We start from the raw sequence: 14,541 nt of genomic DNA on the forward strand, positions 1-14,541 counted from the left end.
CCTCTGTTGTTGTAGTCGTAGTTGTAGTTGTAATTGTTGTTGTAGTTGTTGTTATTGTTGTTGTTTGGGGAAGAAGATGGGAGGAGGTATGGGAAAGGTCCTAAACTCACTACTGATGCCATATAATCACATTCTGGTGCAACGAAGAGTCATAATTAATGGAGACGAGGCCTTAACTGACATAGAATAAGAATAGCTAGGAAGATGTCCGAAAGTTGTCTACGTGTGGTGCGGTGGACCTGGGCACGACATTTAATGGGGGAATAAGGGGAAGGTCGGCTCTACTGATTGTTATTTACATGCAATGGGACTAGGGAATGGGGGATTGGGGAAAGTTGGGGAGTATTGGAGAAAATAGGGGAATATTTACAAGCGGATATGGAGGCCAAATTCCATATTCGCAACATTGCACCCTTCTCTACCCTCGGGGCGTCCCGACCCGATAAATTTTTACCTACTTTAGTGTGGCACGCAATGTAGTTCCCTCTACTATTAACTCTACCCTGAGTGCGACAGTTTTACAGATATTCACAAATGAGTAAATATGTCCCCCTGCGACATTGCACCCTTCTCCTCACAGAAACACACCCACAGGATAACCGAATCCGGAAAGAATTCGCAAACTACACATACAGCCGGTAGGGAGCATTATTTACAAGATTACGCTGATATCTACACTACGATCCAGGACCTGTTTTTGGAGGAACACATGCAGATGTTATGCATATAGTCTAGTAGGAAGACTAGGTCCCCCTGCACCCCCCGGAGATATACTTATAATCAGTGTTTCTAGATTGGAAAAAATGTGTAGAAAATGACTAGCTATGGCCCCAAGCTGAAAAAATGTCCCACATACCATTTTTATGCAAATTACTGCTGCAAATTTTATGCAAAATTATGCAAATTTTATGCAAATTTTTGATGAGGAGTAGAGTTGAGGGGTCTTTGAGGGCTTCATCGAGGTGCTCTCGGTTGCAAGACTGGGTCATTCTGAGAAGCACAGCAGGGTCAGAGATCATGATGTTCTCCTCCTCAGTGAATCTCTCCATCAACAGCCTCTCCATTGCCTCACACACTGTTTTGAGGCAAAAGAGGGACTTTGCGTAGGCCTTTCCACTGAGAACACCTTTGAGAGATCCACTTGTTACTAGTTGTGCCTCAAAGAGAATCTCTGCATATCCAGAACCACGCATCTTGTGTCCAGTGAGCATCCCGATGTAGTTCATGGATGTGTGGAAGGGTCCAATCGTTACTACATGACTAGCAAATTCATTTGGCCAGCGCCAGATGATGGGAAGGGCTTTCATGCAGACACCCAGATCAAATGTATTCAGGACCCATCTCTGACCCACCTCAGCAGTTGCTGCCTCGGAACGCTTCAGTAGCTCACGAACAACTGCGTTGTCTGTGATCGGTTGGTGGATAGGCGTGCAGTAGTCGACTGTTGATTTGCTGGGTGGGGGAGAACCAGTTGCAGAGGTGAAACCCCCTAGCCCAGGCACAGGCTGCAGGCCATTGCCATGCCATGCAGGCACCAGGCACAGACCGATCACAGACAACGCAGTTGTTCGTGAGCTACTGAAGCGTTCCGAGGCAGCAACTGCTGAGGTGGGTCAGAGATGGGTCCTGAATACATTTGATCTGGGTGTCTGCATGAAAGCCCTTCCCATCATCTGGCGCTGGCCAAATGAATTTGCTAGTCATGTAGTAACGATTGGACCCTTCCACACATCCATGAACTACATCGGGATGCTCACTGGACACAAGATGCGTGGTTCTGGATATGCAGAGATTCTCTTTGAGGCACAACTAGTAACAAGTGGATCTCTCAAAGGTGTTCTCAGTGGAAAGGCCTACGCAAAGTCCCTCTTTTGCCTCAAAACAGTGTGTGAGGCAATGGAGAGGCTGTTGATGGAGAGATTCACTGAGGAGGAGAACATCATGATCTCTGACCCTGCTGTGCTTCTCAGAATGACCCAGTCTTGCAACCGAGAGCACCTCGATGAAGCCCTCAAAGACCCCTCAACTCTACTCCTCATCAAAAATTTGCATAAAATTTGCATAATTTTGCATAAAATTTGCAGCAGTAATTTGCATAAAAATGGTATGTGGGACATTTTTTCAGCTTGGGGCCATAGCTAGTCATTTTCTACACATTTTTTCCAATCTAGAAACACTGATTAGAAGTATATCTCCGGGGGGTGCAGGGGGACCTAGTCTTCCTACTAGACTAATAGAGAGAGCGCGCTTGCCAACATCGATACACCAACCCACGAGTGCTCTGTGGCCGACGGCCTTTAATAACGTGCAGAGCACCCTTCCCGAGCATCAAAAGCACCACCCCACCACCAATCGGTGCAGTCACCATTGTTCATTGGAATAAAAATAAATTCGACAACCCCTAACCCTGCAGGTGTCTCTTGCTCTTCGTGTGGCCTTCAGTGGTGTTAATTAACAGTGGTTCACCTTTATGGCATAGGTGCCACGTTGACCCATAGGTCCATCCCCGGGTGGTGCTTGGCCGCAAACGAACTGCGGTCCATTGTGGGTGGCCACAAACATTGCGGTCCATATGGTGTATCGATCCCGGCAGCAAACAGCGAAAGTGCAGGCCCACAACTGCGCAGCCAGCACCTCTCTCTCCTCTCTCTCTACCCCAAAGCCAGATCCTCGGAGGTGGGAGACAAAAGAAGAACCAAGTGAGTAAGGTGGTAAGGGCGCAAAAGTGCACGCAATATAAGGTAATGCACACTGGGGGCACATGGGAACCAGGTGAGACAGGTACGTTCCTATCGTACGCCCCCCCCCACCAGGTAACCTACATGGCCCCTCCCTTACCCCTTACTGTATCCACACAACACAACACTACCCATAAACATCTACTTTACAAATCAACAAACATCCCTACTGTCTTCCCCGTTCCTCCCATAAACCAAATTCGTCTTCTCTCCCTCCTAACCAATCAAATTTGCCATTTTCAACTCTCATCAAAATTTGCCATTTTCAACTCAACATCAAAATTTGCCATTACCAATTCATCATCAGTCCCTCCTAGGGAGGGAGAGATGGAATCACCCCAATGTCTCATCCACGTCGTGATGCGTCTCACAAATCCTCACAGCAATCTCATTTCCTGCACAAAACAAAGAAAACACAGGTGTGGAGTCATCATCATCACCACAGGTAAGTGGCTGCGTATGGTGCGACAGGTTCATCAATCCTAACTATCGCCTAAATGACTTTAACAACTTTACACTACCCGGGGTCTTTCTCCGGCCAAACCATTGGCCCTCTTACACTATGGGTTCTAAAAACCAATTCCCATTGGCCAAACTGTGGTGCTCTTCAATTTGGGGTCTCACTCCCCCGATTCATCTCCCGGTGCCCTCGTACAATTTCTGGGCTGCGACGTGTACCTCTCCCAGTGGGTCTACCCACCTGCACACCTCCACCACTGCAGTTGCCTCCGAGCTTACCTGCTCCTTACCCTAACCTAACTACCAGGGGAAGGCCCTCTGGCTCTCTCCCCACTCCGTGCCCTCTCTGGCACTGGGCTGCCCGATCCACACCCGGGATCCTCAGGCACCCACTCACAACTACCGGCTCCCAGAGCCCACCTGCGGCCTCACCTGGCCGACATCCTCACAGTGGTGGAGTGCCCAACCAACTACACACACTAACAGGCTACACGCCCAGCCATTTCCACAACACTAATGCACCATCTCACAACACCATTCTGCAACCGCACCACAAATGCCAATATCCAACCACAATTTACCTGCACCCTCTACCTAACACTTACACTACCCGCCCCGGGTACTCGTGAAAGGGGTCCACTCTTCCCCCATCCACACCTTCGCACCATGCACACCACTCAGTACCACTCACTCCAACTCTCTCCACACACCTGTACCTGCACACCTGTGCTCTCACACCTGGTGCCACCTGCACCCTTCTCTCCCCAAGCGCATTCGCGCTGATCCACACACTCACTACTCATACACTGCTCCACACACCTGTCCAGTTGCACACCTGTGCAATCACACCTGTTCAATTCTCACAAACACGGCATCATCTCAGCTAACTACTCCCTTCTGAAACTTGCGCTTCCCAGTCGTCCCTTTAAACTATTGCGCTCCCTCGTCATTATCATCCATACTAATCTACCTGCGTCCCCACTACAGGTATCAGTCACTAACTAATCTTAACGTTACCTAATGTCATCTTCTAGATCCCTACAATATAACCTAACCCACCCGGGCTAGTTTTCACTGCCATACACCCCATAAGCTAGTGCGCATTTGCCCCCCCCTGTGAGGGATGGTGGATTTGCCATCCCACCACATCGGGGGTCTCTCACTACCAATTTCGCTCGTCCAAATCCAACAATTCAAAAATTTTCCATTTACTGCCAATTCTATTCACTTTTCTAAATTTCGTATCAAATCACTACTATCACTATCACCATTACCCGTCTACTTATTACATCCTCTCGGTGCGCCAATTCACATCTACAGCCCGGCTTCGTACAGCCGAGCAATGAATGCGGGTCGTTTTGTGCCAGCGGCTGGATACGTCCCGCATTCGGGGCAGGGACGGGGGCTTACCCGGGCCGAGATCCCACGCATCACCTCGGCGTGGAGCCATCCAATGCCCCGATCTCGACTGCCGGCACGTCTCACCAAAAAGTGGTCGCCATGACGACCCTTTCTATCGGGCTGCCAGCTCCGCCTAGTGGAGCACGGACGCGGCCGTTCAAAGCGAGGCCCGGCACGCACCAAGGGCCCGATTCGGCTATAAGTCGTTCTAAACTCTACCCCGTCTAACGTCGATGCTTCACCTGGACGCTTACACCCCGCAGCCCGTTCCTTGCTCACACATCCAGCCGTGCCCATGCTCCTCGTACCTTTCCTTACACACCCAGGTACACCCATTCCACTCACAGCCTTGGTCACACACCTGACCACCGAACACTTTGGCACACATTCGTTGCTCGCACACCTCACCAATACACCGCTTCGCACCCCCTCCTCGGTCACCTCCTCTGTGACAATCACAGGTGTGCTCTCATTCGCACACCCAACCACGTGCCTCACCACCAACTCCAGCGTGCATTCCCACTCACGCTCTACCATTCCAGGTGTGCATCCTTCCATCCCAGGTGTACATCCTCGCTCACCTGTCACAACTAACTCACGCTCCATGTCACTCTCACTACTTTCACCTCCATTCCTGACAGCGCACTCACCCTTACTCTTGACAGCACACTCTTTCCCCATGCACCTGTCCGTCACACACCTTTCTCGCGCACACTCTCCCGTCACACTCTCTGTAACACTCACCACACCGCGCTCCCATGTGCTCCCTCGCACACGCGCTACGACCGACTCACTCTCGCCAGCACCCTCACTACTCCTTGGCACGCACTTTTTCCTCACACACCCCAGAGTCGGACTTTCTCGCACACCTCCTCTTTCGCACACCAGACCTGTCGCACACTTCACAACGGCCTCTCACGAACACCCGGGTCCATCTCGACCCCCAAGCTCCTTAAATCCCCTGGCGCATCATACGCACGACCATATTGGTCACCACTTACACCGGGTCCTCTTCCTCTTCGCTTCTCCTCCATCACCTGCGAATCCCTCATCCGGTTAATGAGCACATCATCACGATCCGAACACAGACTCTGGACCAATTCTTTTACCTCCTCTTTTATCTCTTTCTTATCCTCTCTCCGTCGCTTTTTAATTTCGCTCACCCCTTCTTCCACTTCTTCTAATTTTTGCTTCATCTCCTTCATCTCTTCGTGCGCCCCTTTAAGTTCTTCCTCTAACTCCACTTTATTTTTTTCTATGTGCTCCCGCACCTCCCGCTCTTTAACCTCCATTACCTCTACCACCTTGTCCATTTTCCTCGTCAGGTCCTCATGTACCGTCTGACACTCTTTTTTAATTACCCCTACGTCCTTTTTCATCTCCTTCTGTGTCGATTTTAAACCCTCTATTACCGCTGTGTTCTTCTTTACCTGGTCCCCCAACTCCTTTTGTCCCACTGTCAGTTGTTCTACTCCCAGCGTCAACTCCTCTATACCACCTTGCAATTTTACAGTCCCCTTTCTCACCTCTTTCTCCATGCGCTCCTTACAGTGCCTCACCTCCTCGCGCACTCCTCCGACCTCCTCACTCACTCCTCTTCTGATCTCCTCTCCCATCACTTGCATCTCCTGCCCAGATGCCACCCTCATCTGCTCCATTTCCTCCCTGTGAGCATCCAGTTTGGTTTCTACCCCCATTCTGACCCCCTCTATCTGCTGCTCCATTTGGTTAACTTCCCTTTCCGCTTGGTCCCTCATGTCCCTCAATTTGCCTTCCATGGTGTTTTCTAACCCCTCTAACCCTTTTTGCATCCCTTCCATTTGATTCTCTTGAGCGGCCATTCTGTTTTCTACCCCCGTTAACCCCTCCTGTATTTCCCCTAATCTATCGTCTAATTTCCCAAATTTCATGTCTAATCCCTTAAAATTATTGTCTAATCCCTTAAAATTATTGTCTAATCCCTCACTGGTACCCCTCGCTTCGTCCCTCATTACCCCCATTTGGCCCTCCAATCGCTCACCCTGAGCATCCATCCGGTTCCCCATTACCCCCATTTGGTTTCCCAAGTCATTCCTCAGGTCTTCACTTGTCTGGACCATGAGCGCCTTTATTTGTTCCATAAATAGGCCCCAATCCATCGGCGGCGCTGCTACGGTCGCGGGCGCGGTGACCAGCGAGGCGCCATTTTGTGCGCCCGCTTCTTCGTGCGTGACGGCGCTATTTTGCGAACCTGCCTCCCTCACTGCTTCGCTCTCCTCCTGTCCCTCATTTTGGTCCTGGATCGACCCTACCTCTCTCTCCTCTACCGGACCCCAGCTGTCTTGATCCGCCATAGCGCGACTTTCAAAATTCGGTTTTTTATTTTATTTTCGTAAAACAAATTCAAATTTCGGCCGTTATAATTTCGCGCGGGAAACGCGCTCCAAATCGATTCTAACTGTTACAAATTTGGGCCTAATAAATTTAGTCCCGGGTTCGAATTCCACTCCTCGACACCAATTGTTACAGACGTGGCTTGGATGTTATTTACCGAGCGGTTTTATGGTATGACCACGTCTGCACAAGTTACCCGATTGTGCCCGAACGTTGACTAGTCGCGCGATGCTGGCTCAATAAGAAAAAGAAGACACCCGGCTGGATTACAATAACACAATACGACACCAATGTTTCAATTCTCAAGACCTCCGGAGGAGATTATATTCGTACGGAAAGGTCAGATTACAGGGGCTAGAGGTATAATCACAGAAAGACAGGCACTTAGACACACTCTTATATTAACCCCGGACAGACGACAGACAAACGGGACAACGGCTGACTCACACGGGGGTTTGATGGCTAGGAAAGGCAGGATCGATGGCTCCAGGTCCTCCTGGGCTCGGGGCAGGGTACAGTACGGTCCGGTCCGGTCCAAAGATGCGGGGAGGTCTCGTCGCGCTGGGGGTGGCGGTGGCTTCTCTCTCCAAGCTGAGGCGCATCTGACGTCACATCCGGCGCGGGGCCGCGTATATCCGGCGGGGAGTGACACGCCCTCGGCTCGTTAGCTCCGCCCCAGATGGAATCGGCACGTTGCTTCTCATTGGGTGCGTGGGGGGGTTACTGGCTCCGCCCCTGACGAGGAGCTGACAGCCAGCCCCTTCGGGGTAACGCCGTGGAGCGCATGGTCATGGCGGGTAACCGAGCCGGTGTGAGGACGCACACTCCCCGCCCCTCTGTTGTTGTAGTCGTAGTTGTAGTTGTAATTGTTGTTGTAGTTGTTGTTATTGTTGTTGTTTGGGGAAGAAGATGGGAGGAGGTATGGGAAAGGTCCTAAACTCACTACTGATGCCATATAATCACATTCTGGTGCAACGAAGAGTCATAATTAATGGAGACGAGGCCTTAACTGACATAGAATAAGAATAGCTAGGAAGATGTCCGAAAGTTGTCTACGTGTGGTGCGGTGGACCTGGGCACGACATTTAATGGGGGAATAAGGGGAAGGTCGGCTCTACTGATTGTTATTTACATGCAATGGGACTAGGGAATGGGGGATTGGGGAAAGTTGGGGAGTATTGGAGAAAATAGGGGAATATTTACAAGCGGATATGGAGGCCAAATTCCATATTCGCAACAATATATATATATATATATATATATATATATATATATATATATATATATATATATATATATATATATATATACGTATATTATATATATATATACGTATATTATATATATATATATATATATATATATATATATATATATATATATATATGAGTGTGTGTGTGTACACACACACACACACACACACACACACACACACACACACACACACACACACACACACACACACACACACAGAGGGGAATTGATAATGAACGTTGCTGTGGCTGAACATGCTAAAAAATCATAGGTTCTACAAGTGAACCAAAGGAAAGGCGAACCGGTCGGAAGAGCCTCGATCGAGAAACCTCACCTGGACAGTTGAAGCTCGGACAAAAATGAGGTGAAGCAACACCAAGAAGCCGACAGCCATAAATCCAGCACAATGCTGCATGTCTCCCCCACACTCCTGCAATCTCCATTGCCTAGCACCCGGCCCCGGCTTGCGGGACCAGGTGGGCAGGTAGCGGGACAACGAGTGCACGACACTCAGCGTCGGTGCTGTATTCCGCCTTTGCTTTCGCAAGTTGAGAGATGGATGGCCAAGCGGTTCACATATCGTTTTTGTAGCCAGCCGTCTGCTGCGCACACACACAAATCAACACAGTACTATATTACTCCCAAGTACTCTCACATCACCCAGACACACAACGCTAAAGCACAAGCGAGGGAGCTGTGGGGAATATAATATTGATATAATCATTGAAATAGTTCGTATGTTGTGCAATAATGCTATGACAGCCCAGGTATCATATCTCGTGCAAGCTTCACTCCATGTTCAGCAAGCTACCTTTTCACCTTGATTGCAGAACACCAAGGTTAGCCTCGCACACGTGATTCTACGTCATGTTCAAAATACATCTCCACTCTGAACGCATCTTCACCATTGACTGGCATGGTTGGCACTGTGCCACCCAAGGTTGGCATTCTGTTACGCAATCACGATAATATGCTGCCAAGGATTGCTATCGGGGGTGAAAACTCAGAACTTTCTGACTTAGCACGAGAAAGCTTCAATTCTCGAGTTATACACTCTGTGTCACGTGACTTTCCACTCCAAATGGAATTGCATCAATGAAGTGTGTGATGATCAATGGAGGGCGACCCACTTGGGTCGTACCGTGGTGGTTGGTGGTTGTATTGGGCGAGTCCGAGCAAACGGATCACGGTATCACATCTCAGACATGATACTGATAGTGATAGAATGTAGAGGACAAATGCACAGACACGAGTATGTAAAACGTACAAAATCACTACCAGACGTGGACAGACACATCTAGCGGTCGCCACAACGACACGGACAAACTGAGGTAATCGGACAGAACGTGCAGACACGTCAAATCACGCGTCGTCATCCGTCTCGATGTCTAATTAGCGGCGTTATAACCTTTATTCGTGATTCCTCTTCCAATGACTTCGCTTCCCGCCCCGCGACCCCTGCGCCGCCGCCGCTTGCCCTTTTTGTCCGTGCGGCTCGTTTCGCGCACCTCACGCCGTCAGTCGTACGTTTTGCATTCTCACACCGTGTAGTACCTGCTCCGTCGAATGATCGCTCCGGGCCCCTCGTCCTCCCCTCCTCGTTCTCCGTCTCCTTGTACAGCCAGTCTTTCTCCACTCCCCTCGCCTTGACTACACAGACACTCGCACGCTCCACCGACTCCACTCTCCTCCTCTCACCACTCCCCCTGCCCTCTTTCCACTCCCGCGAATTCCTAATCGGCCTCTTCTTCTTCTTCTTTAATTTCCTCGATCTCAATCGCCCCTTTCCCCAACCCTGCATCTGTCTTGCCTGTAGAGGTGTTTCTTCTTCTTTATGAAGAATGTTGTCTCAGCACGGCAGGTAAAATAGGTAGGGAGGGATAGATAACAGGGAGCGATAGCGATATGGCTTGGTGGGGGCGGGGGAGGGGGCGTGGCGAGGGAACAGACAATATTGGAAAGCAGTGAAGAGAGGGAGGAGCTAAAAGTAAAGGGGCGTGGCGACTGACGAAAAGAGAAGTGAGGGACGGGGAGGAAGAAAGAGCAAATGGGGGAGATGCATTATATGGAGAGGAGGAGGGAATACAGGGCAGGGCGGACGAGAAAGGTGAAGAAGTAAAGAAAGAGGAAGAGAAATGGTAATCCAAATGAGGGAAAAAGCGGGAAGAGTAATGGGAGCGAGGAGGAAGTGGCGGGAGACGAAAGGTGATGACAGTAAAACGAGGGGTACGAGTAGGTCAGGAGGTGTATGTTTTGGGGGAATTGAGTATGGTGATGATGACGATGAATCTGGGGAGGAGCCGCGTTGAAGGTGTAGGATTTATCAAAGGTGAATCAAAAGTCCGTCTGTATAAATAAAATTAATTAATTTAAAAAGCGCCAAAAGCGTTCCTCGTTACTCTCGAGGCAACGCGATCTGGAGATCAGCTGATCAGTCCCCACACCGACAAAGCCCTTCACCTGGCCCCTTCTCCTTTCACTCTAAAAGGTACGAATTTAAATGTACAGAAACCGGAACAAAAAGCATCTTATTACAGGCGCGGAACATGGTGGATTACGGCGATTGGATTGCGGAACCAGTAAAGCACAAAACAACGAGAAAAACAACAAATGCACCGAGAAATCAACTGAAGTAGGTACAGGTAGATTATTTTTTGCAGGTAAAAAAAAAAAATCCTTTTGATATTGCTACTATTTTTAAGGTAAAATATTTATTTATTTATTTATTTATTGATAATGCTGATGGAATATTATACTTGAAGCATGCAATCTTTATTGGTATCTCAATGGCTTAGCCTGGCGTTGGCTTAGCGGTTAGGGTGCCGGCTTGGGATCCTAGGATCACTCCATGTTCAGCAAGCCTGGTGTTCAGCAAGCCTGGTGTTGGCTTAGCGGTTTGGGTGCCGGCTTGGGATCCTAGGATCACTCCATGTTCAGCAAGCCTGGTGTTCAGCAAGCCTGGTGTTGGCTTAGCGGTTTGGGTGCCGGCTTGGGATCCTAGGATCACTCCATGTTCAGCAAGCCTGGTGTTCAGCAAGCCTGGTGTTGGCTTAGCGGTTAGGGTGCCGGCTTGGGATCCTAGGATCACTCCATGTTCAGCAAGCCTGGTGTTTAGCAAGCCTGGTGTTCAGCAGGCCTTGTGTCCGACGTGTGAGCCTGGTGTTGGCTTACCGGTTAAGGTGCCGGCTTGGGATCCTCAGATCACTCCATGTTCAGCAAGCCTGGTGTTCAGCAAGCCTTGTGTCCGACGTGTGAGCCTGGTGTTGGCTTACCGGTTAAGGTGCCGGCTTGGGATCCTCAGATCACTCCATGTTCAGCAAGCCTGGTGTTCAGCAAGCCTGGTGTCCGACGTGTGAGCCTGGTGTTGGCTTACCCGTTAGGGTGCCGGCTTGGGGATCCTCGGATCACTCCATGTTCAGCAAGCCTGGTGTTCAGCAAGCCTGGTGTTGGCTTACCGGTTAGGGTACCAGCTTGGGATCTTAGGATCCTGGGTTCCAATCCCGGTCGATCGCTGAATTAACGCCAGGGGGGTTGACTCAGCCTGTCATCCTTCTGAGGTCGGCAAATTGAGTACCAGTTCACTGGTAATTCCCTGTGTGTCGCAAGAGGCGACCAACAGGGTTGGCGGCAGGAAGGGCAACTGGCCGTAAAACATTGCTTCAAAAAAAGGGGTCCAAGGAGCCCGAAAAAGGTTAACCCCTGCTCTGCGGGGAAAAAATGGCCTCTAAAGGTGGTCTCTCTCTCTCCTGTCTTCCTACGGATTCCAGATTGTTGCGTTGCCACAACTACAAAAGCAACAATGTTGTGACGATGTGCGTGTGCTTGCGCACACTTGTGTTGCTGGCTGCAATATGCCTCAACCATCACCCATGACTTTTTTGGACCGACCACATGTCAGAGCTGGTCTCCAAAGGCAGCCGCAGACTGGGAAACCTCAGTCGGGTCGTTCCTGGAAAATCAGAACTACTCACAGTCCACAAAACCTTTGGCCGTAGCGCCATGGAGTACTGCTCTCCGCTACGGGGTGGCCCCTCAGCATCACATCTGTCCCTGGATTCTGTGGAATCTAAAGCTCTCAATGTGATTGGAATATCTGGTGAGGAGGCCGAAGCATGGAATTTGTTGCTCTTACCTGGCAGGCAGGTTGGTTGTAGAACGCAACGGCACTTATTCTCTATGATTGCTTCCTCTGCTCTATCTGTCCTCCAAACCCCACTCCAGGATGCACGCGTTCTTCCAGCAACCCCCTCCTGGTTAAATTTCCCAAATCCAGGCTGACTACACGAGTATTCCTCACTTCTACCATCTATTGAACCGCCTTCCAGAAGCTGTTCCGTTTCACTCAACCCTCCAGGGCTTCAAGCAAGTTGTGCATCACCACCTCATGTCATCCCCAATTTTGTCCCATGATATTTATTACCCCCATTAACTATTCTCAACTCAACCATCTCACTTGCTAGTTTCAGTGTTTCCTCACGTCCTCCCTTTCCTCTTTTCCTGTTGGTTCATTTATTGTCCCCCGTCGCACCGTGGAGCGAAAGGGGGACTATGGTTTTCCCCTCCGTCCGTGTGTCTGTCCGTGCGTGCATGCGTGCGTAAGCGAAGGACCGAATTCTAATTTTGTGTGTGGGTGCAACCCACGTCAAAATCCAAGATGGCCACCGCCATGTATGTCTGAACCTTGTGAGCGGAATATCTTTGAAAAATAAGCGAAGTACCAACTTCTAATCCGGTGTGTGGGTGACTGTATCTAGGCATAAGGAAGAACGCTATTGAAAATTGGGTCGCCACGTCAAAATCCAAGATGGCCGCCACCATATATATGTCTGAACCTTGTGAGCAAAATATCTTGAAAAATAAACGAACTACTAACTTCTAATTTGGTGTGTGGGTGTATCTACGCATAAGGGAGAACGCTATTGAAAATTGGGTCGCCGCGTCAAAATCCAAGATGGCCACCTTGCGTCTTCCACTTTATCAACTCACATCACATCATCGACGGGGGACCTAGGCATAACGCTTGTTCCCTTTATTTCTGCCCCACTATCAGTTCCTCACTCTTCCATGAGCCTTGCTATGTTCCTGTAAGGGGGGGGGAATGCACATGTAAATGTTTGTTGCCATAATCGGCCATCTTCTTCTTCCCTGGTTTGTTAGTACAACTATTGCTTGACACATAATTATGATCGATAATAATAGTACTGTAATGAGAAGTAAGTTTGTAATGTTTCGATACCTTTACGGTATACAGTATATGTGGTACACCATCATTGATCAGTTACCCCCCCCCCCCCCCCCGAATTCCCCTTTCACCTCCCTCCCCGCCCACTTTCATTCACCCCTCCTCCAACCACACCAAGTCCACCAACCACATGTCATACCTCAAAGTTGTCTGCATGACATTTTCTCTCTCATTTCAAGAAGCCACGAGGGAGATGATCTTTGTAACATGTCAGGAGGACATTCAGCAAGGGCCGAGCCGTGTGGCCTCGATGGTTTCAGAAGGATTCGGTGTTAAAGAGGACAGATAATGGCAGGGAAGGGCATTGAAGGACGGACCAGGGAAGGCACTTTTTAGCACGTTGCACGAGCGTTGGTGCTGCGAGACAAAAATAGCCGCATGGAGAGCCAGCTCAAACTCCTCGCCAGACCAGGGGACGAGTACAGGGAGGGCAATGACGAAGGTGAGAACGCGACGGCACCGGTACACGCACGTGTTCTGGTCACCTGCGTGGCTGTGTTTCCGTGCCAGCGCGCACGTCCCACCTGCGTCGGCCCTCCCCATATAGCTTCCATCCCACTACGTGGTGGAAGGCGTTCCCTGTCAGCAAAACGTAGCAATTGACAAACTCGGAGCCAAAACAATGCTACCGATTTAAAGCGCAGCTGATACGGAATATGACCTTGTGATGACATGGGGAAAAAAAATGAACATTATTTTTGAGTTCAATGCAGAAATATTATGAAAAACCAAGAAAGTAATACATTTGACCGAAAACATTTTTAAATACCCCAAGACAAAACAGAATTAGACGATACTTTTAAATATTATCACAACGGTCCAAAGGACGAGCTCACTGCAACCGAGGCATCGGAGAACTGTCAACCAAGAATGTCTCATAACTTCATGCGCCAAACCCAGCAAACAAGTTTTGAACTTCATTTATGGATAAACTCTGAAACAGATTTTACAAAAGGTAAACTCTGGATGAATGATAAACAATGCCAAAATCAAGGTCTTTCTCTCAATGTCTGTCAATCAATGTCAATAAAACTTAAAAATCATAAATAGAAAAGCAAACCGATATTTCTGGTA

The 14,541-nt window shown here is 49.3% G+C and overlaps 1 protein-coding gene across 4 annotated transcripts in view; it reads right to left on the reverse strand.

Annotated features, from left to right (window-relative positions):
- LOC137437933 (vascular endothelial growth factor A) overlaps window positions 1-13,993 on the reverse strand; it is a 58,292-nt gene extending 44,299 nt beyond the window's left edge. The window contains exons 1-2 of one of the 4 annotated variants that reach the window (XM_068132690.2): window positions 13,607-13,993; window positions 8,560-8,827 (exon numbers count right to left, since the gene is read on the reverse strand). In XM_068132690.2, coding sequence (XP_067988791.1) covers window positions 8,560-8,827; window positions 13,607-13,623 — 285 coding nt within the window. In that variant the 5' untranslated portion in view covers window positions 13,624-13,993. Of the gene's footprint in view, window positions 1-8,559; window positions 8,828-9,633; window positions 10,147-13,606 lie in introns of those variants that run through there. The other 3 variants (XM_068132691.2, XM_068132692.2, XM_068132694.2) reach the window with 3 other exon arrangements.
- Window positions 13,994-14,541: the final 548 nt, after the last annotated feature.

This window comes from Myxine glutinosa, chromosome 12, assembly GCF_964187855.1.
Source record: "Myxine glutinosa chromosome 12, kmMyxGlut1.1, whole genome shotgun sequence".
Taxonomy (NCBI): domain Eukaryota; kingdom Metazoa; phylum Chordata; class Myxini; order Myxiniformes; family Myxinidae; genus Myxine; species Myxine glutinosa.